Source organism: Leptonychotes weddellii, chromosome 8 (genome assembly GCF_054177405.1).
Source record: "Leptonychotes weddellii isolate Sample4059 chromosome 8, ASM5417740v2, whole genome shotgun sequence".
Taxonomy (NCBI): Eukaryota; Metazoa; Chordata; class Mammalia; order Carnivora; family Phocidae; genus Leptonychotes; species Leptonychotes weddellii.
In genome coordinates, this window is record NC_138376.1 from 24,926,432 (window position 1) to 24,951,081 (window position 24,650).

A 24,650-nucleotide genomic window follows, 5' to 3' on the forward strand; every position below is an offset into this window, starting at 1 on the left:
ACTCAATCCCGGGACTCCGGGATCATGACCCGAGCAAAAGGCAGTCGCCCAACCAACTGAGCCACCCAGGTGCCCCAATTGTCTTTTAATGTAGAGGAAAGAAAAGGTGGACAGAGCATTCTTCAGGGACTGAGGGAACAGCAGAAGCAGAAGCCAGCAGATCAGACCTTGGGAGGTTTAGGGAGTGGTGCAGGGGAACCAAAGCAGAAGGGGCAAGGGCCAGAGGGAAGAACTGGGGTGGAGGGCAGCCAGATGGCCCGCTGAGGCAAAGCCACCCTGGGAGCCCAGGGTCTTCTACCTCCTTCTCCAGACATCCCCGGCCACACTTCCCACCTGTCCACAGCACATGGTACGGGTGAGGTCATTTCCCCTCCGTGGCAGCCTGGCCCCCAGCCCACCCCCTCCCTCCTCCACCACCCTAGATTGGAATCCCTGAGCTTCATTTCTGGGGCTTTGGGGGGCTTCCATCCTGAGCGGGAATCAAGTGGGAGCCACAACCTCTCAGCCCCATGCCTGTAGTTGAGCTGAGCATGTCTCTCCAGGCCCTGGTGTCCCATGCCCATGGCATCACTGGGGCCACCTGGCTCTGCCGCCCACGCTCCACCTGCCATGTCCACCTTCCCGTCCACCCTCTCAGAGAGCTCACCTGAGCACCTGTCTCTCCCAGGATAACCGGTCCAATTAGGTAGGACCCACCCACCTCCTGCTCCCCACCACCCAGCACCCAAGCCTTCACTGTTCCTTTGCCTCATGGAGAGACAGCCCACTGGAAAGGCACAGACACGGCAGAGGGAGCAGCCCAGAAACCACACCCCGCCAGCCTTAAAACCCCTGATGGGGGATTACGTAGCCATTACGTGCCATGTTTCAAAGACTGAGGAGAGTGGAAAATGCTCCCAACTGTAGGCTGGTGGGCAAAAGCTGGCTACAGAACCACAGAGATGTTATGGTCGCAACTTCATAAATTATACACAAGAAAGGCTAGAAGGAAACACACACACGCTTCAGGTTTTTAACTCTGGATGGTAGGATGAGTGGGCAATTTTCATTTGCGTCTTTAGGCTCTGCTATTTTCTTCCAAATTCTGCAATGAACACGTTGGCTTTTATAACAGCACCAACAGGAAGGAGTCAGGGGCCATGGGGCCACACTCATACATAGGAACCCAGAGCTGACTATCCTGTGCTCCACGGGGCCGAGGGAAGACCGACACGATGCCAGCCTACAAACCCCCTTGACACCACCCGCAGACTCCCACACTAAGAGCGGGCGGCCTCAAAGGACCTGCCCGTGACATTCAGGAGTGTGCAAGGGCAAGCACTGGGCTGGGAATCTGGTTCTAAGCCCAGCTCTGATTCTGACTAGCTAGGTGGCCCCACATATTAACTTCTGTGGGCCTCAGTTTCTTCATGTAAAGTAGGACATCTTTGTAGGACTGTCGGTCGTGTGGAATGACCAAGAAGTAACTGTGAAAGATCGTACACTATCAGTGGTTTTGAGTGACCCCTGTCCCCCCGATTCCTATTCTACTCCGGGCCCTAAGGCCCTACCACAGTTTCTGAGAAATGCTCAGAAGCTGCCGACAGCAGGTGCCTGAAAGTTCCCAAAATCATACATGCTGAATCTCAAGCTGTACAGAAAACATACATATTTTTAATTAAACTGGAAACCCAACAAAAGCTAAGGAAAAAGCCACTTCCTCCTTCAACGTTGCCAAAGACCACTGTACAAATTGGAGCAAAACCCACTCATTTGATCACTCATGAAATAGGGGAAAGTTCATTGTCAAAGCAAGTACCTGCTGCCTCAGTTCCAGCCGGCTCTGTGCCTGATTTCTTTTAGGAACAGAGAATTTTTTTTTTTTCACATTGACATCTTTCTGTTAAAAATATTTTTCGACTTGGGAGGCCTGGGTTGTTCAGTCAGTTAAGCGTCTGCCTTCGGTTCTTGTCATGATCCCAGGCTCCTGAGATGGAGTCCCACATCGGGCTTCCTGCTCAGCAGGGAGTCTGCTTCTCCCTCTGCCTGCCGGTCCCCCTGCTCATGCTCACACACTCTCTCTCTCTCTCTCTCTGACAAATAAATAAAGAAAATCTTTAAAAAATATATTTTTCAACTCATCCCTCTAGCTTCTGTGGAGACCCACAAAAGAAATAGGTGACACAGTCCCTAACCTCAGGGTCTCTCTTGGCGGGGAGGCTAGAAGGAAAGAAAGCTCTGGGACCAGCACGGACTAAGGGGAGTTGGAGCCCATCCAGGTGAGGACTGGTGAGGGCAGGAAGGGTCCCAGAGGAGGAGGAGGTTTGAAACTGGATGTGAAGAATGGGGAAGAATAAAGAGGGTTTTCAGTAAGGGAAGCCACATCTCTTTCAAAGAGAGTTTGGTGAATTATGCAAAATTAATATAATAAATATGTACAATGTGCTCCGGGTGACAAGGCTTTTCTTGCATCTCACTGTGTACCTTGGGGTGGAAGAAAGAAGGCAGCGGATTCCTTGATACTTCAGAGGATGTATTACCTGGAAAATTTACATAGAAAACAAGAAGAACAGTTTCTTTCTTTTTTTTTTTTTAAAGATTTTTTTTTATTTATTTGAGAGAGAGAGTGAGAGAGAGAGAGAGCACAAGAGGGGGGAGCGGGAGAGGGAGAAGCAGACTCCCTGCCGAGCAGGGAGCCCGATGCAGGACTCGATCCAGGGACTCCAGGATCATGACCTGAGCCGAAGGCAGTCGCTTAACCAACTGAGCCACCCAGGCGCCCCAAGAAGAACAGTTTCAAGCCCCCCAAAAGGAGAGTTTTGAGGCCCTCCGGGAAGAAGTGGGAAATCTCCTGCCTCACCACCCTCAGAAAGTATTCAGTGAAACTGGGTCTGGATGCATTGTGCAGATGGGAAAATGGAGAAGCTGACAGTCTGAGTGATTTTTGTCAAGGGCCCAAGGCTGGTTAGAACAGAAGGTGGGCCCTCCCAGCAGACAGAAGTGTCTAAACCAAGGTGCAGATGGAGGGATGAGCATAATGTGCAGGCCTGGGACGGGAGTGCTCCTTGAGGAGCCAGGGAGGCGAAGGACCAGCCAAACTCCAGCCCTGAGCGGCTGCGGGACCCAAGGAGTCACCACCCCTCCGAGCTGCATCTGTTAGGCGGATACACAAGGCAGTCATGGAGTCCAAAGACAGCAGAGTATGGGCATGAAAGCGGTTTTGCTAGTAGTCGCACCTGAATGATGGGGGCGGGGGGATGGGCCGGCAGACAACCAAGCCGGGACAGCAATGGTCACCCCCACCCCTGCCAGTTCTCAGCACCTTCCTAGAGCATGTGTGGGATGGAGGCCCAGGAGTCCAGGGCCTCCTGCTCCTGCCGGACCTGCACAGAGGCCTGGGACTGCCCCCACCCTGCCCCACACGGACTCAGAGTGAAGGAGGGCCCACTCACTCTTCTGGGCAGCTCCTGAGCTAAGGACTGGGGTCCCTGCTCCCCACGATCTGCTACACAAGGCTGCAGAGGCCAGGTCAGCATCAGCCATGGGGCCTCCTCCCAGCCCCTCCCAGCAGCTAGCAGAGGTGGAGACCCAGCCCCAGGGAGTCCTGGCCTCACCCCTGGCTGGCAGGAGGCCAAGAGATTACAACTACACTGGCCCTTTGACCCGGCACTCTGGGGATTTGCAGGGGGGTGGATGCACAAACTCAGCCTGCTCACAAACTGGCAAGGTTGGGAACCACCTAGTGTCCGTCGCAAGGAGACCGGAAGCACAGAGGACTGTGTGGTCATACAAAGGACAAGCTCCTTACTCACCGCTGAACAATCCCCAAGGTCACCACACAGGTGCTGCGGTCGTGTGAACACGAAGGAAAACACAGGTGTGCAAGCATTCCCCTGATACACTAGTGAATGGCGCCCCCCGAGTGTGCAACACGGCAGCCCCGAGTCCAGCCCCGAGCCCTCTTTGAAAGGAAGCAGTGGCTGCCTCCGTGGTGGGGCTGGGGTATGTACTTGGCTTCCTTCGAATGCCCGTGGGAATGTATGATGCACTTCAGAAATAATACTATAGGCTTAGGGGACTCCAGGGCCCCTGGATAAAAGGCACATTCAGGAGAGAGAAGCATCTTTAAAGGAGACCCCCTCAGGCCCCTCCACATACAATCCCTCTCTCTGCCTCCCACCCTTACCCCTCCACACACATCTTCCTCTCCCCCCACCTCTCAAAATGCTTGAGAAAGAAGCCAGGACTCAAGGCCAGGAAGGCCCAGCACAGAGGCTGGGGGCTTCCCCGCCTCATGCTGGAGGTGAGAGGAGAAGTCCTGATCCAGGCTGACTGGCCAGGGCCAGAACCAGGCCTAGGTGGGCATGGGGGAGGGCAGGCAGGCGAGGGGGCTTAACTCTCCCTTCATGGAGGCTTGTTGTACTTTCCTAATTGATTTTGTGTCTGTGTCCCCGGGATACTTAGGACCCTCTTAGAAACCACTTAAGCAATTTAAAATAATCAAAGTACTTAGAAGGCACTTAACATTTCCTCACACTTCAGGCTTCCCATAAACCCCCTTCCAGCTGCCACCTGAGGCCTCAGAGCGACCACTGCCAGGAGGTCGGCGCCTGTGTCAGGCCCCGGGTCCTACCGTGTCACCCCAAGCCTCGGCAGTGCCCGAAGCGAGACAGCCGACCTCCACACAAGCACCAGGCTCTCCCTCTCGCCACCAGGCCTTCAGACTCCAGGTCCCTCTGCCTGGAAGGCCCTCCCCTGCTGGCCAGCACAGCCCCCCACCCAGCTCACTGTATCCTGGCTATTCAGCTAGTTGCCCTCCTATAGGAAGCCTTTTCTGATACCCCCTACCAGGCTGGTGAAGGGCACCTCATCCACCCCATGAAAGCCCTCATCTCATTGTCATGACTCCCGAAGTCAGGGGCCTTGACCCCTACACCGGGTTTCTAGAGCATGGTCTGCACAAAGCAGAGGTCCGTCATGTTTGCTGAGTAAAACAGTGAATCCAAGCTTGACTTCACAGATGGAGTCAAGAAGGTACGACCCTCCCCTGGATGACACAAGAGCCTAGTCAGGCTGTGGCAACCCTGGGCACATCACAAGCCTCAAAACATCAAGCTGATCCCGGGGGAGGCAAGGGCCAACCCTGACTGAGTCCTCACCATTTATCATTATCCTCATTTTATAGAGGAGGACACCCAGGCTCAGAGAGATCCAGCAACTCACCCAAAGTTGCACAGCAAGTGAGTGGCAGACCCAGGCGAGGCACCTCCGAATGCAGGTCCACAAAGCCCCCAGGAGCTTGGTGAAATAAGACTTCACACCCTGAGAGTCCCCTTAGCAAGGCTGTGTAGGCCCAGGCACCTGGTGAAAACTTGTGTTTTAATAAGCCCCAGGAGGTTCCAATGGGGAGGCAGGTTTGGAAATCAGCGCCCTTGCATACAATGTAGAGAGCAGCCTGGCAGCCTCTGGGAAAGTTCAGGAGGCTTATTCCCCATGAGTCTGCAATTCCGCTCCTGGGTGCAACCCACAAGAAACTCTCCCAAGAACACAAAGACAGACTGGCAAGGATGGTTGTGCAACACCGTTGGTGGAACCAGGAAGATCATCAGGGAACTTGCCCAGATGCCCACAGCAAATGAACAAGTAAATGCACGGGGCACTGTTCCAGTGGGGAACTACACGGCCAAGAGAAGGAACTAGGCCACTGAGGAGCAATGTGATACCGAGCAAACCCAGCAAGCCGCAGGACATGCAAGACGATCACATTTTCAGCAAGCATAAAACATGCAAAATAAAACTATGTTTAAGTACACAGTAATTAAAAGACTTAGCAGCAATCCATACAGGGGAGCCTGGGTGGCTCAGTCGGTTAAACATCTGCCTTCGCCTCAGGTCATGGTCCCAGGGTCCTGGGATCGAGCCCCGCATTGGGCTCCTTGCTCAGCGGGGAGCCTGCTTCTCCCTCTGCCTGCTCCTCCCCCTGCTTATGCTCTCTCTCTGACAAATAAATAAAATCTTAAAAAATAAAAAAGAAACAATCCGTACAGGACAGGGCAGTGGCTGCCTGAGGAGGAAGCAGAGGAGGGGCACAAAGAGGTACACGCAGGGCCTCTGATGACCTTTGGCATGTTTTTGTTCTCAAAATGAAAACAAATGTTGATACTTTTGGGCAAAACATCAATATTTGACCAAGCCAGGTGGTGGGCACAGGGTAGTTTATTAGGCTCTATAATTCTCCATATGCTTGAAATTTGGGGGTAATAAAATTCATGATGCCTTGTGAGAGAGAGGAACCCCTTTTCTGTCAGGCCCACATGGGAGATGCCACTCATCTTGGATAAAAGGCTCCTTTGTGAAAGCTTTGTGCACCCCACTTCCCCCATCCCCCCTCAGAACAGACCTGATCCTGGAAGCCAGGCCTCCCGCACACACCGGGGGGTGGGGCCCAGTCCTAACCCTCAAATGTCTCCCCTGAGGGGGGAGGGAGGGGTGTCTTCCACCCAAAGTCCTTCCTAAGGGTCTAGCCTTGCCCTCTCCATTCTGCTACCGCGGGAGGGAGGAGGGGGCACACTGGATCCCCTGACAGCTCTCAGGACCTGAACTCAGAGGGCAGGAGGCAACTGCACTGAACACAAACACCCACAGTCCTGACCCTGACTGAGGTTAATGCTGCCAGGCCTCCCTCGGGACCTCCCCCAAAACCCCCGGCGGCGGGGGATGGAGAATGAGGTAAGTGCTGTCTCTCTACCCTGCAGCCCTGGCCAGAGACACCAGAGGACCCTTAGGGCCCCTTGCTGCTCCTGCACAGTGCGGGGGTGGTGCTCAGCGGGCTCCTCCAGCATACTTCAGCCTTAATGAGTTTTAAATTCCTCCTAGGCCCCTGGGGATGGCTGGGGAGCAGGCAGCCAGGCCTGGTCCCACCCTCACTGCACCTGCGCTTCCTGCCTCCCGTGTCATCCTGGGACACCTCTCAGTGGGCCCCAGGAAAAACTAAACCCTGGGGAGGACTCAGGTCCAGGAGTGAGAGAGTGAAAGAAGGGGATAGGGAGAAGAATCCAGCCTCCCACTCCCGCATGAGCATACTTTCCCACAGTTACTGTTTCCTGAGCACCTACTACACGCCAGGCGCTGGGCCAGTCACTTTGCCTTGTCCCATTTCACGCTCACAACCGTCCTCCCCATTTCACAGATCTGCAAACAGGCCCAAATAGCTCACAGGACCTGCCCCAGGTCCCATGGCCAGGAGGGGCAGAGCCAGGATTTGCCCTTCTGAAACAGCGTCACATCCCAGTGATTGAGCCCCTCCCCACTACCCTGGGCCTCTCGCAGAGCCGGCCCACGGCCACCCCACAGGCGAGGAGAGCAGAGCCTGGAGCCGCAGCTGCCCACAGCCAGGCCACATTTTCAATCAAGGGGAAATTTCTGGAACTATGTTGGGGTTGAGGGGGACAATCTGAGTCAGGAAGGGGGATCTGGAGGGGTCGGGTGCCCACCAGGGAGCGCTCAGTCCTGAGATGCAGATGGCCATAATCAAGGGGTGAGGCAGGCAGATGGCCAGAGTGGCCAGTGAGGCTGGGGCACACCTGTGCAGGACCTGGTGAGCTTGTGGGCCACTCCTACCTCTTGGCCTTAACCATGGATGAGGCCCCCACATGATCCAGAGAGTGGCCCAGGCAGAGCCAGAGAAGGTATACAGGCCAGCAAGGAGAGAGATGTGGGGAGAATAGGAGAGGGAAGCAGAGAAAGCCAGAGTCCCACAGAATGAGGCAGGGGCTGGGGGCCAAGGGGGGCCCTGCCTCCCTGCCCCCAACACAGCTCCGGGGTACCACTCTGCCCCGCCACCCCAGAGCCTGGAGGCTGGAGCCTGCATCTCATCACCTCGCCCCAGCCCAGGCCCCTGAGCCAAGTGGCAAGCGTAAAGGTCAATTGGCATATAAAGTAGAATTTGCCTTCTTTTCATTTCCAAGATGTCCAGGTCATAAAAATGCTAGTTTAATAAATTGGGAGGAAACTGAAAAGCAAACAGCTCATTCAGGGTTCGGCAGGGGGAGGTACTGTGAGCATAACTCCTCGGAGAGTGTGGGCCCCACCCCTGCCGCAGGCGCAGCTCCCTCACACACGGTTCCACACCTGGTGGAACTCCCTGGCACTGACAGACCGGGCCTGGCACTGGGGGAAGGGGACGACCAAGAGGGGTCCAGCCCAATCCTGCCCTCGACAAGCCCATGGACTTGAGGGAGACCCACAAGAGCCACACAAAGGGCCCCATGTGCCCCAGGATCACCTCCGTCCTTGAAAGATCAGGAAAGTCTTGGATTTTGAGTCAGCATTTGAAGGAGGAGTCTGACTCTGCCCATCAGACATCAAGAGGGGCATTCCAGGAGGAGCACACAGCCAGGAAAATCCCCAAGGCAGGTTTTGGAAAGCACGGCACAGGCTCAGAGAACATGCAGGGTTGAGGCAGTCGGGACTCCACCGGAGACACGACCAGAAAGGTCACGGGGCCCGTGGCAATCCTGTGGCAACCTGACCACTGGGGAGTAAGCTCAGCGCTCCTTCCGCAGGAGAGGCCACGGGGTAGAGGAGTGGGGTCAGCCCGCCTGATCCAATGCCCTCGTTCCTCCCAAGGTCACACAGTGAGTTGGCAGCAGAGCGAGACCCAGAAGGCAGGTCCCTGAGCTATGGGAGGCCTCAGTGGTAAGAGGCCCCACAGCCCTCCCCTGAGTGGGGAGCCGGAGATCACGCCAGCATCCCCCACACCTCTCAGTGAGGGTCAGGGGAGCCCCAGGACCATCACACTGGGGACACTCAGTACACTCACCAGTCATCCCTCTGCCAGAAGCCAGCGATCCGCCCCTCGGCATTGCCCAGCTCCCCAGCCAGCATGGCTCAGACCACACCCCCTCCCCCTTGAGCCCCCTCTTGGATGCTGTCAGCAGATGAGGACTAACATTCCTGAGCCCTACTGAGCACCCACCACACCACCAGCTCCTCACTGCATTATTCCACATCCTCACCCTGAAAGGTACATGTAATTCTGCCCATTTCACAGATGAGATGAGCGAGGTCCAGAGAGGCGGAGTGACCTGGGGCCAAGATCTGAGCTACCCAGCATGTGGCTGCCGCCAAGGCCAGTGAGTGCTCCTGGCTGCCCACGACTGCCATCTGCCATCCAGAGCTGCCATCTGCAGCCTACATGCTAGGTTCTGCCCCGAGCACTTGCAATGCATTCATGTAATCTTCCCAGTGCCCTGTGACGTGGGTTTCTGGCATTCCACAGATAAGGAAACTGAGGCAGCGAGCGGTGCCCCCCCCCCCCCGGTAATAAATGGCAGAGCAGGGGTTTGAAACCAGGCCATCTGGCCCCAGAGCCCATGCCTTCACCACTGCACCCTGCCGCCTCCCAGTCTGGCTGGCCCTGCCTTGCTCCTGTCTCCAGCTCTCCTTCCTCAGGCTGGGGTGGGGGGGGGTGTGGAAAAGGGACAGTGCGAGCATGGGTGGGAAGAGGCAGCAGGATGGGAGCCCAGGGAAAGAATGAGCCTCTCGCTCAGGCTCTGCCCTTATAGATCCTCCCACATCGCCTCCGTGGCTCCACAAGGACAGTGCAGGGACCACTTGCCTATTTTACACGTAGGGAAACTGAGGTCCTAAAAGGCCCAGGGATTGCCCAAGGCCATCAGACTCCTGCTGATCCCCCTCCCACAACACGCTTTGCAGTAATAAGGATCAGGATGTGGGTTTTGGAACCCCCTTGGTCCACCCCACCCCACCCCGTCCCCAGGACTGTCTTGGTCCTCCCTCTTGAGTTCCTAGGTCAATAACTAGGCAAAGTCCTGCCCCAGGGCCTTTGTACTTGCTGTTCCCTCTACGTAGAACACTCTTCCTCCAGATATCCATAGGGCAACCCCCCCCCTTACTCTATTCGAGCTTCTGCACAAATGTCCCCTCTTCAGGAAAGCCACCCCCAACCATGCCATCTAAATTGGTCCCCCTCTCCCTCACCTCTCTAGTGACTTCCCTGCTTCGTTCTGCAGGGAACTGCCCCTCCCCGTGAGATATTTATCTGTTTTACCTGTTCACTGCCTGTCTTCCCTCTCAAACATGGAAGCTCACCAGGGCTAGGCCTTACTCCATTTTGTGTCCTGTTTTATAAGGTTGCTTAGAGCGGTAGTTCTTCACCTGGGCTGCACGTGGGTATCACCTGGGGAACCCAAGCCCCATCTCAGACCAATTAATCTGAATTCCTGGGGTGGGGAATTAATTTTTAGAGATGGGCAAGCCGAGGTCCAGACAGGAGAGAGAGCGAGATGCCAGCAGTCGTGAACTTGAGCCTCCCCAAGTTCAGTTCCACCTCAGCCCCTCCGCAAAGCCCCACACCTCACCCAGGGACCCTGTCAGCTCCTACCTGGACTCCAGGAGACCCCAGGCCTCCCTCCCGGGGCATTTCTGGGAAGTCACCCTGGAGGACCCTCTCTCTCCTTTTAGTTTCACAGTAAGGAGCCTGTTTGCCAGTCCAGTCGCCAGAGCAGAATCCCACCTTCCACCCCCAAACCTCCTGTGTTCAGAGCTGGTCTGCAAGCCCGGGGGGCACCTGGGAGGCAACAGGCTTGAGAGGACTGCAGGGTGAGCAGGGTGCCCCCTAGGGAAGCCAGGTGGAGGGGGGAATACTAGACTGACTCAGAGCACCTGGGTCTGGTGGTCAACCAAGCCTCCCGGCAGGTGTCCAAACACAAGCCTGGCCTTCAGGTCTCATCAGCCCCCTGGAGGCTGAGGAATTGAATGCTCTAGTAAACTCCCCTGGGGGACTGTGATAAGCAGCCGGGCTTGAAAACCACTGAAGCCACACAACCTCTACCCCAGCAGCCCTACCCACCCGTCCTCCCGCCACCTCTGTCTCCCCAGTATCTGACTGTACGGCGGGGGTACCCCTCGAACCCCTCCACCATGGGCAACGTTCAGGTGGTTTGGACAGAGCTCAGAGGGCACAGAGACAATGGGCAGAGGAGTAGTCGCAGGGGTGGGGGGCTCTGAGCCTCCCCCTTGGGGCTGCAGCTACTTCCCGGTGCCATGTGTCCCCTCCCCCCACCTCCCGCCCCTCTCTGTCCAGGCTCCAGCCTGACCCTTGTCTTGAGGTCCCCCTTCCAGGATGCTCACCACAGAGGGACACCCAGTGCTTGGGGGAAAGAGGGACGCAGTAAAAACAAGGGCTATGTGCTCCCCACCTGAGGAAGCAGCCCCTGATAGTCACCCTCAGCAAGCCCCACTGCCCACTCCTCCCCCACCCCTCCAGGGACCCAGCACCTCACAAACACTAACATCTATCAAAACCCTTCCGGTAGGGGCACCTGGGTGGCTCAACCATTAAGCGTCTACCTTTGGCTCAGGTCATGATCCCAAGGTCCTGGGATCGAGCCCCATGTTGGGCTCCCTGCTCGGCGAGAAGCCTGCTTCTCCCTCTCCCACTCCCCCACTTCTGTTCCCTCTCTCGCTGTGTCTCTCTCTGTCAAATAAAGAAATAAAATCTTTTTTTTTTAAATGTTTTATTTATTTATTCATGAGAGTCAGAGAGAGAGAGAGAGAGAGGCAGAGGCAGAGGGAGAAGCAGGCTCCCCGCCTAGCAGGGAGCCCGATGCGGGACTCGATCCCAGGACCCTGGGATCATGACCTGAGCCGAAGGCAGACGCTCAACCATCTGAGCCACCCAGGCGCCCCAAGAAATAAAATCTTAAAAAAAAAAAAAAAACCTTCAGGTAACACCAGCGTCCCCTAACCACCAACTAAGGGCTTTGTACACATTAGCACCTTTGCCAGGTGAATACCAGCATGCCCGTGAGTACACTGAGGCTCAGAAAGGCCCCACAGTGAGTATCAGGCCAGGTGTAAAACCCAAGTCTATCTGATGGCCAAGCAATAGGAGCGCAGACTGGCAAAATGGGTGGCTTCGGGGCCAAACAGCCTGGGTTTGTATTCCAGCTCCACCACACCAGCTGTGTGACCTGGGGCAGTTGCTTAGCTTCTCTGGGCCTCAGTTCTCCATTTGTACAATGGGGATAACAACTGTACCCCTGGGGGTTGCTGTGAGGATCAAGACGAGCCCTGGCATAGGGCTTTATTTATGGGCACCGAAATTTAAATCCCACATGATTTTCCTGTGTCGTGACATATGATTCTTTTGATTTTTTTCTTCAAGCACTTAAAATACCAATACTATTCTTAGCTCATGGGTCACACAAAAACGGGTGGTGGGCCAGATTTGGCTCTTGGGCTGTAGTTTGCTAACCCCTAGTCTAGGGGGGAAGCCAACAGCAAACAGGAAAATGAGGAAATATGGACAGGAATACAAACTGTGATGAGTGCCATAAAAGGAAAGATGAAGAAACAAGACAGAATAATTGCGGGGGGGCTTCCCTGAAGGGAGTCCATTTAAGCTTAAGGTTGAATAAGAAGGATCTAGCCTCAGAGAGTCAAGGGAGAACATTGAAATAGAGGGGACAACAGGTGCAAAGGCCCTGTGGTGGGGAAAATAGTGTCATCAAGGACCATAAGGAAAATGGTATGAGTGTGTGGAGTATACCCAAGAGAGACAAAAGATGTGGTCAGGGTGCCAGGTAGCACAGAGCCTCTCAGAGAGGCAGGAGTTTGGAAGTTTGCATTTTGATCTAAAACCAGTGAAAGGTTTAATAGGGGTGAGTAGATTCCATCTGGCTTTTAGAAAGATCGCTGTGGCCCCTGAGCAAAGGTTTGGCTGTGGAGAGGCCCAAATCAGGGAGAAGAAGAGAAGTTTCCTGCAGTGGTCTGGGGGAGAGGCTCCAGGGGTGGGAAGGGTGGGGGTGTCACATCTAGGACACATTCTGAAAGGAAAGCCTTATAGGGTTTGCTGACAGTAGAAAAAGGGTGGTCAAAGCTGTCACCAAGTTTTTTGGCCTGGGCGCTGGAAGGATGAAGCTGTCTTCAAGGGATAGGGGCAAGCTGTTGGGAGTGTGGATGGACTCTCTCGAAAGTTCCTCCTGGTTGTGCAGTGAAAACAGTTTGAAGACACAAAGCCACATCCTCAACAGAACATCTTGTGTTATCTAAGCCACAAAGTTTCCCCCAGAGTCCTGGGCCAGGCGCTGAGAAGTAGAACGAGCCAAGCACCAGGCAGGCAGCTTTCTCCAGAAGCAAGCCACAAACCTTTACAGCACTCACGGCCCCACGTGGGTCAAGAGCATCACACTGCCAGGCGGGGAGGCGGGGGAGGAGGGTGCACAGAAGGGATAATATAGCTCAGCAGCGCCCCTGGCCCAGCCTCTCCTAGGAAACTGGGGCACCTGCCCATCTCCACCCTCCCCCCCCGCCCCGCTCACCGATGTCCCCTCCGCCCCCTCTCTTGCCTGCCCCCTTCTACCCTCCCTCCACTCCTTCCTCCCATGCCCCACTGTGTGACAGCGAGACATAGCTCGTTCTCTGAAAGTTAGGTTGGCTGCTCAGTCTGCAGGAAGACACAAGAGACCCAGCAGATGGTGGGGCCTCTCCAGGATCAGCCTCAAAGGTCACCATCTGTCACTGCCCACCCGCTCCAGCCTCTTCCACATCAATGGAGTCTCTCATGCTGATTTCAGGCCCCTCGACAAGCTGTGCAGTGACATTTCCTGCGGGCTGACTGTGTGCCAGGCACCGTGCTAGGCCTGCTCTGGACATTAATTCTTAATTCTCCCACCTGGCCTACGAGGCCGTTCTCATCCCCATTTTACACATGAGGAAACAGAGGCACAAACAAGAGAAATCATTAGCCACAGTGGCAAAGACTATCTGGCCCGAGCATCCAAATTCTTAACCACCATGCTGGATAGCCACACCCCCTTCTTCAAGCCTCAGCTTTTCTGTCTGCTGCAAATGAATGAGGGACTCAATGCAATGATTTCTGAATCCTTCTCGCTCTTACAAGTCTGGGATTTGAAAACTGCTTCCTTCCAAGGCACTTGATATGTTCTTTCTCCCCGCAGCAATGGCTGCTCTCGGGAAAAGATCTTATTGGCTTATTCACACTATGGTGTAAATGACCTATAGGGTGAATGGAGGTGAAGGAAGTCCGGTGGAAAGAAGATTCAAACCCAGACCGAACTGGCTGCAGAACCTGGGCTGTCCCAACATAGTATTGCACAGGCCACATCCTCGGCCTTTAGGATCTCTTCCAAAACGTATTCTTTACACCCATCAATATTCCCCATCCCAGGAAGAGAGAGCCAAAATGAGGATGAAGGAAGAGGATGGGAACAGGAAGTAAGGGATATAAGCTGTCAAGTCAGACTCACAACTTCCCAGAGTCAGGGCTTCTGGTCCCCATGAAGGCCTGGGTCCCACTTTCCAACCCAGTTTATTTGGACAGACATTCTGGAAGGAGTCAGGCCTGGGAGGAGGGGACCTGACTTCCAGCCCTGCCCTGACAATTAATCGGGGCTCAGATTCCACATCTGTATGATGGGGAGTTGGTCCCTTCCAGTGCTACTAGTTTTGAATCTTGCTCACACCCTGACCCCGACAGCACCCCGTTAGCTTTCGCCAGGGAGGAAATCACGTCTTGTACCCCCAAGCCCAGAGCTCCTTTCTGAGCTGCGCACAGGAAATTCACCTTTTGGAGGAAGGGGAGCTATAATCAGAGCCTCTGGTGGAAGCTCCCAGCAGGCCCCACTTATTGGCCATGGCAGAGCGGGGCTGGGGCCGCAGCGGTGCCCTTTGAGAGAGACACTTGACACAGGAGCTGCCCCGGCCTGGGCGCCCCTCCCCTGACTCCAGCCAGGGGCTCCTGCTCCCGACTCCCCCCACCCACCACCACCAAAATTTAACCTTTTTGCCTCTGTAAATGGCTTTTAAGTTTCTCACCCAGCCTCTCATTTCTATCAGTTTAATTATTGAGGAGCCTTCTTGTCACCAGCCTGGAACATTAACGCTGTTAAAAGGAACACAGGGAATGCAGACCACAGATGACTGGCTCCCTCTGGCTCTCTCCCCATCTCCCCTGCCCTGCCCTTCCCTTTCCAACATGCCCCCTCTGCCCGCCATTCCTTTTCTCCTCCCCAGGCCTCTACCTCCCAGTCCCATCGCGCTTTCTGTGCAGCCAGGGAGACTCCTGACCCCCTGCCCCATCCCCCTCATCTCTCTGCAATTTGAGGAGGCACAGATGAAACTGAGGCCTCGGCCATGTTCCTAGGTGACCAGATGGGCAGAGATAAAGGAACACCTGGGAGCCCCTAGGCTGGTGAGTCACCCTCATCCCACCAGAGACCTTTCCCCAACCAGAGAGGGACTAGAAGTCAAAGTGCACTCCCATGTGGGGTCACTGGATGCCCCACCCCAAAATAGCCACATTTCCAAGAACATGCTTTAAGTCCTAACACTCACGGATCCTATTCTTGGAGACTTTACCCTGTGTCGTGACACTTCTCCACTCCTTTGAGCCTCTCCACCTCCCTATGAAGTGGGCACTGGCTCGCCCCTGGGAGATGGCGGGGCAGGCGGGGTCACTCACTGAGGTCACAGCCATGAGGGCCCCATCAGGCTGTCTTCTGAAACACCCAGAGTCACCGAAAGCGTTTAATAAAAAGCTCCAATAAGGAAACTTTTGGCCTTTTCTAAGACAGGGGTCTAGGCCCCACCCAGACAGACTGACAAGGAGTCTGGGGCTCATCCCCTCTGCTGATGGCCCCAGGTGGCCTCACCTCTCAGGCCTGGGGCAGGTGGGCTGAAGCGATGACTCAGCTAGCCTAAGCCACCGCCAGGCCAGGGCCTGGGCAGCTGAGCCCTGCTTCCTCCTCCCCTCTGGGTCTCCACTCCTCAATGCAAAACAGCACAGGTGGGAGACCTGGACCAGGCTACCCGTTCCCAAACCATCTACGAGGAATGACGTCTGGCAGTACAGCCCCATAGGGGTTGTTCTGATCGTCTACTGCAAGGGCAAGGTTTCCTTCAAGCCTTCTGTTTCATCTTAATCTGGCATTCTTCATAATGCATCCATTTGCTTGAAAATTAAGATAGTGTTTCCATCTTGATCATCACGTAAAACCAACACTCCAGGAAGAAGGCCCATAAGTGAGAACCACATGGCACATGACCCCGGAAAGTTCCAACCCCCACCCCATGCTGTGACAGGACAACTCTAACTCTCTTTCTTTCCCACCCACCCCCACCCCCCTGCCCATCTTGATGGCCTTCTACACCATTCATCCCCAATTCTACCCAGGCCCCTAGAAATGCCCCCCAAGTACTATGTATCATGGGACTGGGCAAATGGCCTCAGCACTTCCCACTCTGCATGGGCCCAGACAGCCTCTCTCAGCCCACTGTGCCTAATTCTGGAGACTTTGAGGAGGGAAGGGGCCACCTCCAGAGGCTGAGAACCTGACACCAGGGTGAAGGAGGGACCCAGCAGCTTCCTCTGTGCATTCCTTCCTCCTCCTCCAGCATATTCTCCCTCCCTCTCTCTCTCTCTCTCTCCCCCCCAACACACACACCCCTACCCCTTACACACACACACACACGCACACAAGCACAAGCACACACAAACACACAGAGCAAACAAGGCAGGCTCCAAGAGAAGAGCGGCTCATAATTATTGGTAAAATGCTTGTAATGTTTTTCTCTCTACCCGGTAGCTTTCAGTTGTTTTAGCAGCTTAGCAAAGCACTTGGCTTCAATTGAATTGCAAATCAGCAGCTCTTGCCCCAGGAAGAGAGGATGGGAGGTAGCAAGGAGGGGGTGGGGAAGGATTCCAGAAGGAAAGGGAGAAAGGTGTGCAAGAGAGAAGGGCAGAAGGAAGGAAATGAGCGAGGGAAGCTTGGTTCCAGGCAGGGAGCAAGAGAAACAGAGACTGCCTGCTCCTGCCAGGCCCCTTCCCTGTCCTCGTCCAGCCTCTGCAGGTGCTGTAGCCCAGTGCCCCCTCCAAAAAAATCAAGACACATTTTATAAGCATAATCTTGGGGTGGAGTAGGAGGGCCACACTGGGCTTTCTCAGCTACTAGACGAAAAACATATCTTTCTTGAGCATTGCAATTATTTGAAAACAATGTCAAAACAAAAGTCTTGCTTTATGTCTCCGGCAATCTCCAACATTCGAATTTCCATTCTGCCTATCTATCTCTTCGACTCTGTCCTTTTCTGTCTACCTGTATTTCTATGTATCCATCTATCTGTCTTTTTACATATCTGTCCCCCTATCTCCTCCTCCCTTCTGTTGTTTTCCAGCACTTCCTTTTCCTCTCTTGGTTCAGAATTCCCCACAGAGGAGCTGAGTTGATCAAGGAGCTCCGGGCGAGGGTGCTGTTTCAGCACCATGGTCAGCACCACGGAGCTGGGGGCCCTCCTGACATCTTCACTCCGCTGAACCTAAGCTCTGACCACAGGACTGCCCCCAAATTCTCAGATACTGCTCCGGGGGGCGGGGGGAATAACTCTCTTCCTCTTCCTCAGAGTCCAGGAGGGAAGAGGAGAAAGAAACTAGCCAGGCCCAGCACCCTGGGTGTGGAGGGCTGGGGCTGTCGGAAGACCACCTCTGGGGCCAACCAGCCAGGCACTAACCTTGAAGAGGCGAAGGATGTTGGCCACCATGATGGAGACTGAGCTCCCCGAGGCACCGATGACACCCACCACACGTTCAGGTTTGGTGATGATGGGTGGGCCGCCACTGCCACAGCGGACCTCCGTGCCATCCTTCTCGATGAGCGCCTGCACAAAGGTCAGTGACTGCTCGAGGGCATGGGTGTCCCTCGAGCAGGTGTCCAGAATGCGGGCGCCCAGCGTGATGTTGGGCAGCAGGTCCGGGTCATTGTTGATGCGATCCAGGGCAAAGAGCATGGCCTCCAGCCGGTGGATGCCTTTCTCCTTCTTAAGTTCTCCGCAGGCCTTGCCCTCTGAGCCCCGGCCGTGCACTGGGAACAGGCCCCCCAGTGTGATGTCCCCATCTATGCGGATGGAATTCATGTGGGGGTGGCCCTTGGGCTTCCCCAGGGAGAAAGGCACCCAGGGGCCATAAAGGCTAAGGAGCAGGCAAAGAGGCAGCTGGGCCCACCACCAGCCCCAGCCTGTCTTCCCAGGCATCTCGGAAATCCCTAGAGACCCATGAATGGCAGGCCCCACTCCTAGCCTTGGCAGGCCCCTGGCCCCACAGCCTGGGTGAGCATGGGTGGGTCAGCTCCCACAAGTCTCTCCAGGGCAGCTTCAGCAGCAGGGTGGCTGAGGGCGGCCAACGGGGTAACCCACGCTGGTGCTCCCCGCCACTCGGGCAGTGCTCAGTTGCCGACACGGGCCATGCTCCCAGGCAGCCGGGAGCGGCCAGGGAGAAGCAAAGTGCTAGTCTCGGTCCCCACGTCCTGCAGGCCTGTTCTTGACGGAGGAGCGTGAAAAGAGAGTGCTCCTAGCTTGACGTATCTTGGCATCAAGGAGAAAACAGCTTCAGTGCTTTCCTCCTACCAACCTTAGAAGGGAGAGAGAGAGAGAGAGAGAGAGAGAATCAAACAGAAGCCCAAAGAAGACATTAGCTATTCTGATCTCTCATCAGGAGCCTGAGAGAAGGAGATGCTGGAGGTTATCGCCACAGGCTCCACAAATCTGAACTTGGTTTTCTCCCAGCTGCTGCTCAACTCTGGTTCAAGTGGGAGAGCCTGAGGCAGAAATTAGGTCATGTTCGAAGATTTCACAAGGCCTGTACCCACTGCCGTCAGAAATCCGGGCATCAGAGAGCACACTCCCCAGGAACAGCCTGGAACTGACTTGGGAGGAAGAGAGGTCTTCCTCAACACTCACCCACATGAAGGAGTAGCAAGAAACCAGTTCTACAGGGTCCCACCCCATTTTAGAGATGAGGAAACTGAGGCCCAGAGCAGGAGAGCATTTTGCCCAAGTCACACAGGTAGTGAGAAGCAAAACACCACGCAGAACCCAGCTCCCCGCTCTGGAACGAGAGACACTTAGGCTCCTTGGGGACTCAGGGATAAGGAAAGCCTGCAAGGCCCCCTGCAGAACAAACGAAGCTGGGAGCTGCTCACGCTTAGAGTGAGCAGCCAGGAAGAAGCTGGGGCTGTCCGGGTTCAGACTCCTCCTCCTGAATCAGGCAATGAAATTTCACATTTCCACCCCAGCTGCCCAGCCACCCCGGGACAGAGGGTAACCCCAGGGGCTCCAAGCTCAAGAAGGCAAGCCTCCTTTTCATTTGCTTGGCCTCCTTCCCCACCATCTTTCTCATGGTCTTTATCTCTCAATTTCTCCACTGCTCCTCCTCTCTCCCCCACTTCCTCCCTCTGAAAGTGGGGCTCAGGTTACGGCCTGAGCTACTGCACATTATTATGATCGTTGTCATTATTATTGTTGTTGTGATTAAATATTTATCTGCAAGGGTAGAGGAGAGAACACCAGCTCTTCCTCATTCTTACTGCTAATTTGGGCTAATTTCCCCTGGGGTTCCTTCCCTTGCCCCAGCCTCCCGCTCAAAGCCAGCAGCAACCTCCCTCCCCTCAACTTAAAAGGCCACAGGGAGAAAAGCTAGAAGCTGAGTCAGGGATTGGCTGGGGGGCTGACTCCCAGGTTTCCCTCCTTATGGGCTTGTCAAATGAAGACCAGCAAGCCACGTGCCCATCCTATGCCTCAGTTTCCCTAGCCATTTAGAAGAAGGGCTTGCGTTTGGATTGGGAGGTTTTCCTAGAGATGTGATCCCTGCATCCAGGCCAAACAGGGGTCTCAGAGCCACCTGTCCCTTACTTGTAATTCCCACCGCAAAGGCCCTGACTGCTCCAGATCTGGGGAAAGGAGAGGGAAGAGGGTACAGCACCCCAGAGTCCAGCCTCAACTCCTGGGTTTCTCTGGCAAGTGCCTTCTGAACCCTCACCTCACCTCTGACCCCTCATCAAAATGTTCCCTCACCCATTAGCTCCTCAGAGGCCAAGAACACAGCTACTAATTCCCCGGCACCCCATTCTGCAGGGGAACCAGAAGCCCGGAGGCATCCCATAACCCTGCCAAAGTCACAGAGCAAGTCAAGAGGGGGCAAGACTTGGGGAGAGACCTGGGGCAGCCTGCAGGAAAGCTTCCTAATCCCACTGTCCCCCATGAAGCCAGGAGCCAGTGACCTAGCAGTGGGGGGGGGCGGTCAGTGCTTGGGGGAAGGCTGAGAGTTAAGAGCTGTTAAGATGCTGGAAGGGGGCAGCTACCCCTGGATGGAACTGTCATCTCCACCTCCACCTCCCTGTGCCTGTGTTTATCAGATCGCTTTCCCCGGGGACCACGGGGACCACGGGGAGTGAGGGGCTATGGGGGACTCAGGGCACCGCAATTCAGACAGGAGCAACTGGAGAAGCCTCGGACAACTCCCAAAGTCCTGCACCCGCCCTGCCGCCCTCTGGAAAGGCCTTGGTTCCCAAATCTCTAAGACAGAGGGGTTGGAGGAGGAGGCGGTCTGGGGGCCATACTGCCCCTGCAGGGCATTTTCAGTTGTGACAGGGATGGGAAGGAGTCCCCTCCGGGCCTGCACCATGAAGCGTTGTCTTGTCCAAAGGCTGGAAGGCCTGGGGAGCAATGACAACGTACTGCCCCGTGCAGGGCACCATACTAAGCGCTTGGCTTACATTGTCGGGTGGCGCTCCCACCCCCAGGAGCCGGGTGGCGCTCCCACCCCCAGGAGCCGGCTGGCACTCCCACCCCTCCCGCACAGATGAGGAAGCTGATGCTCCGACGCTCACACAACGACCTCCGCCCCAGGCACACAGCGCCGTGCAGGCCCCGCGCCCCCCCGCGCCCGCCCAGGGGTCCTCCCGAGCACCCTGCAGGTCCAGGCTTGGTCGGCCTGGATGAAAAACGGAGGGATGGCTGGCATCACGACAGGCTGGGTGCCGAGGCCGCAGCAGGGCCGATGCAGGCCGGGAGACCGACGAACAGCAGCTTCCGACAGTCGGGCCCTGCTCAGGCTTCCAGATTCTTCGTGAGGGCTCGCCACTGGCTTCTCCTGCAAGCCTGAGCCCCTCTAGGCCGAGCAACGTGCACACAGAGGCACATGTACGCACACACCACCGCACACGCACACAGCACACAGACACAAAAGGACCACACACCACACACACACCACACAGACAATATGCACACGCATCATACACACATACACATACCACATCCCACATACACACCATATACCCGACAGCTACACACTGCACACACACACACCACACACACACGAACCACATACACACCACACACCATACAGAAACATACACACACCGCGCACACCATATGCACACACACACCCCACACCTACCACACTAACACACACACACACGCGCGCGCACAATGGGGAGAGGCAGAGGCAACATGGAGGAAGAAGGCCTCGGTGAGAAGAAAAGCAAATCCTTGCAGGATTGGAATCAAGACCTCAAGGCCCTGGCCCTGCCCCAAGCTGGTCAGACTGCTCACGGGCTTCCCTCCGCCAGGACTGGGCCCCACCCCAGCCTGCAGTGGGTCCCACTCCATCCCTCAGCCCTGCCAGGTCTGCCTTCACTGAACATCTCCAAAGAGCTAGGCAAACCACTGCCTCTTTTAGCCTCCCCTCCTTCCTTTGATCCTGTAACAGGAACAAGGGAAAAGTAAAAATACTCTAAGTGAAAGGAGCCACCAGGAACAGAGCCCGGGGGTGGGGCAGCAAGGGGAGGCAAGGCCATCCTTCCAGACGCCACAGGGCTGCCTCCACCTTAGGGAAGGGGGACCAGATAGGGGGAGGCTCCGAGTCCTCAGACCACCCCCCCCAAATCTAAAATAGCCAGGGAAGCTCACACCTCAGACGTTTGGGGGTTGGTGGAGGGGGACATATCCCTCCCCAGATGAAATCACCAGGAAGGCCGCATGTCTAAACCAGTGTGCCCACCCACTCCCAGGGGGCCTCTTATTCTATCCTTCCCTCTCCTTCCCCACCTCTCTCCTCAACCCTGTATTCTCCTCCCCTCCACCCCCTGCCAGATCCTTGGCTCCAGACAGGCAGGAGGGATGAGCAGAGGGAAGAGCACATGGTCATCTCCACACACAACAGTATTTTTCAAAACATCCTCTTCAATGAAAGGGGATGTGAGGAGAGCCAGGGTGGGGGGGGGTGGCAGTCTACCCTACCCCCCAGCCCAGGCACCCCACTATCTGAGGGCCTCTCTGATATCTGCAGGCCTGCAGGGAGAAACTCCCCCAACCTGCCTCAGTGACCCCTTCCAAGTCCTAACGATCTGGATCCCATGCTTCCTCACGTCTAACCTAAATCCTTCCCTCCACAACCAGGGAGCGAGCCAGGAAGAACCACAAACCACGGAACAACAACCAGATCCATAGAGAGCCACTGTGATTTACTAACCTCTGATTTACTTTTCACTAAGCTGCTTTTTATTCTCCCAAAGCTAAGGAAAGAGAATTCTCCCAAACCCCAAAGTCAAGGACAGAGTCAGAGGGAATGACCCTGCACTCTGCTCCCGGGGATGGGGGCCGCACCCAGAGCTGCTCTCAAGCTCTGGGCTCTTCCACCTGCCGCGCCCCCAGCACACCCCCCAACCTCTGCCTTCCTTAAGCCAGGCCTCCTCCCTCCCCTCAGCTTTTCCACTCGCCCTCCAGAACTTGAGTCCTCTCTCTTCACTTTTGCCCCTGCAGGTGGCCCAGTCCAGATGCTCAGAAGAGCTAGGCATCGTGGATGGATGAGTGGAGCCTGTTTTGAATCTCCCGAGTTGTTTAGATGCCTCATCGCCCACATCTCACACTTCCCTAGAAGGAGCTGGCAGCTTGGCTCCCCAATGGGAAAAGTGAGGGAGAACCTCCTCCTATCCCCCTTGGGACTCCACACTGGCCCAGCAGAGGTGTGCTTTGCTGGACAGTCTCCTCCCAAATGGACAGGGCCTAGACCCAGGGAGGTAACAGGAAGCTGCCCCCCCCACCTTGCTGCATAGCAACAAGGCCCATAGTTCAATCTCCACCCGTGACTCCCGGTCCATGGGGAAAGGGGGGATGGCCAATTAGCTCCCTCAAACCCCAGCAGCCCAACCCTCTCCTCCACAGGGACCACAACTTGGGGGATCGTGTCAGACTCTGCTTGCTATCTCTGCATCCCAGCCTGGCAAGTGCCTGGCACCCCCCACCAGGGGTTGTGGAAGTGAATGAATGATGTGATGTGAGTGAAGGATTCTGGGCTCTTCCCACCCTCTCTCCCAGGTGATCAATGTCAACATTAATAGAGAAGAAGCCCTGCTCCCAGACACTCCCCGGGCCAGCCAAGCCATGTTTGAAGAGCCAGGAGGAGGGCACAGTGGAGGTCTGGGCTCCGTGCCCCCTTCCCCTCCCAGCCCCAAGCAGCTCCAGCTCACCAGCCTGTATCAGGAACCCTCCCAAGTGCCTAAACCACGTATCTCATTTCCCAAGCCATCCCCTCCCTGCTCTACTGGAACAGCAAGGGCCTGACTCAGAAGTGACTGGTTCTGTGCTGGGCCTGTGTTGGGCACCGCAATGTATGGGGAAGGAAAGAAGAAATGGTTGGAGGACAGGAGGGATGAGGAAGTCATTCCTCAGCTTAATGCCCATAGAAACTAAAGAGAAAACTTCAAATCCATCGCTGTGCTTCCCCCACTCTATGATTCCCTCCAGGCTCCTCCCTGTGACTCCCACCCTTCAGGTAGCAACTGACACCCTTCCTCCTCCAAGAAGCCTGCCTTGATTATTCCAGTTCTTTTTCCCTCCTTCTCGCACATTCGCGCCTCTCTCTCTGTTGTTATTTGGCAATGATGAGCCTGGAAGATTTTAAGGGCCTGCGTGGGCCACCCTCATCTCTGTATCCCCTGTGCCTAACCCAAGGCTCGGAACACAGGAAATTCTCAATAAGCAACAAGACACAGGCAGGTCCTTGCCCAGAGCCAGCAGGCAGCCACAGGTGATGCCCAGGGCAGGGTCTGCAGCAGCATCCTGTGTCGGCAGAGTAGGACTCGGACCTGGCACCGAATTCTTACAACACCCCGTGTGGTCAGGCATAGAATACAATCCCTTCTGCCACGACCATCCAGTTATTGACCGTGTCATTCGAATATGTGCTGAGCACCTACTGTGTGCAGGCTCTGTTCTGGCCGCTGGGAAACTGCTACGAGTGACAGACACCAGCACCTACCCTGTGGGGCCAACCTAGGGGGTGGCACAGGACAGGCAATAAATAAACCTGCACAAAGATGTGCAGCACTTCGGGGAATCCAGGGGTTAGGAAGAAACCTAAGGCAGATAAGGAGAGAGGTCAAGACCCTGCGGCTTTTTCAGAAAAAGATAATCAAGGAAGGCTTCTCTGAGGAGGTGGCATAGGAGCAGCAACTAAAAACAGAAAAGGTGTGAGCCATTCTGGGAGAGAAGTGTCCCAGGTAGAGGGAAGCAAGTGCAAAGTCCCTGAGCTCGTGCTTAGCATTCATTGTTCAAGGACCTGGAGAGCAGCGGGAAGGGGGAGAGGTGGGAGAGGAGGTCAGAGAGGGCATCGAGTACAAGATCTAACAAGACCTCTGTGGCTGGAGAAATGGGAGCCCACTGGAGGGCCTGGAGCACCGTGACAAGCAAGGACTCATGACAAACTCCAAGAGCTGCCACCTGCTAAGGCCACAGCAGCTCACAGCCCTGGAGGGCAAAGCAAGCCCATCTCATCAGCCCTGGACTCCCCCGCC

General features: G+C 55.5%; 1 protein-coding gene across 3 annotated transcripts in view; it reads right to left on the bottom strand.

The window, feature by feature from the left end:
- The window catches only part of GRM4 (glutamate metabotropic receptor 4), a 117,966-nt gene that overhangs the window by 88,666 nt on the left and 4,650 nt on the right, over positions 1-24,650 (bottom strand). For all 3 annotated transcript variants that reach the window (XM_081828017.1, XM_081828015.1, XM_081828016.1), the window contains exon 2: positions 17,533-18,427. In XM_081828017.1, the coding sequence (XP_081684143.1) occupies positions 17,533-18,051 (519 nt within the window). In that variant the 5' untranslated portion in view covers positions 18,052-18,427. The remainder of the gene's footprint in view (positions 1-17,532; positions 18,428-24,650) is intronic.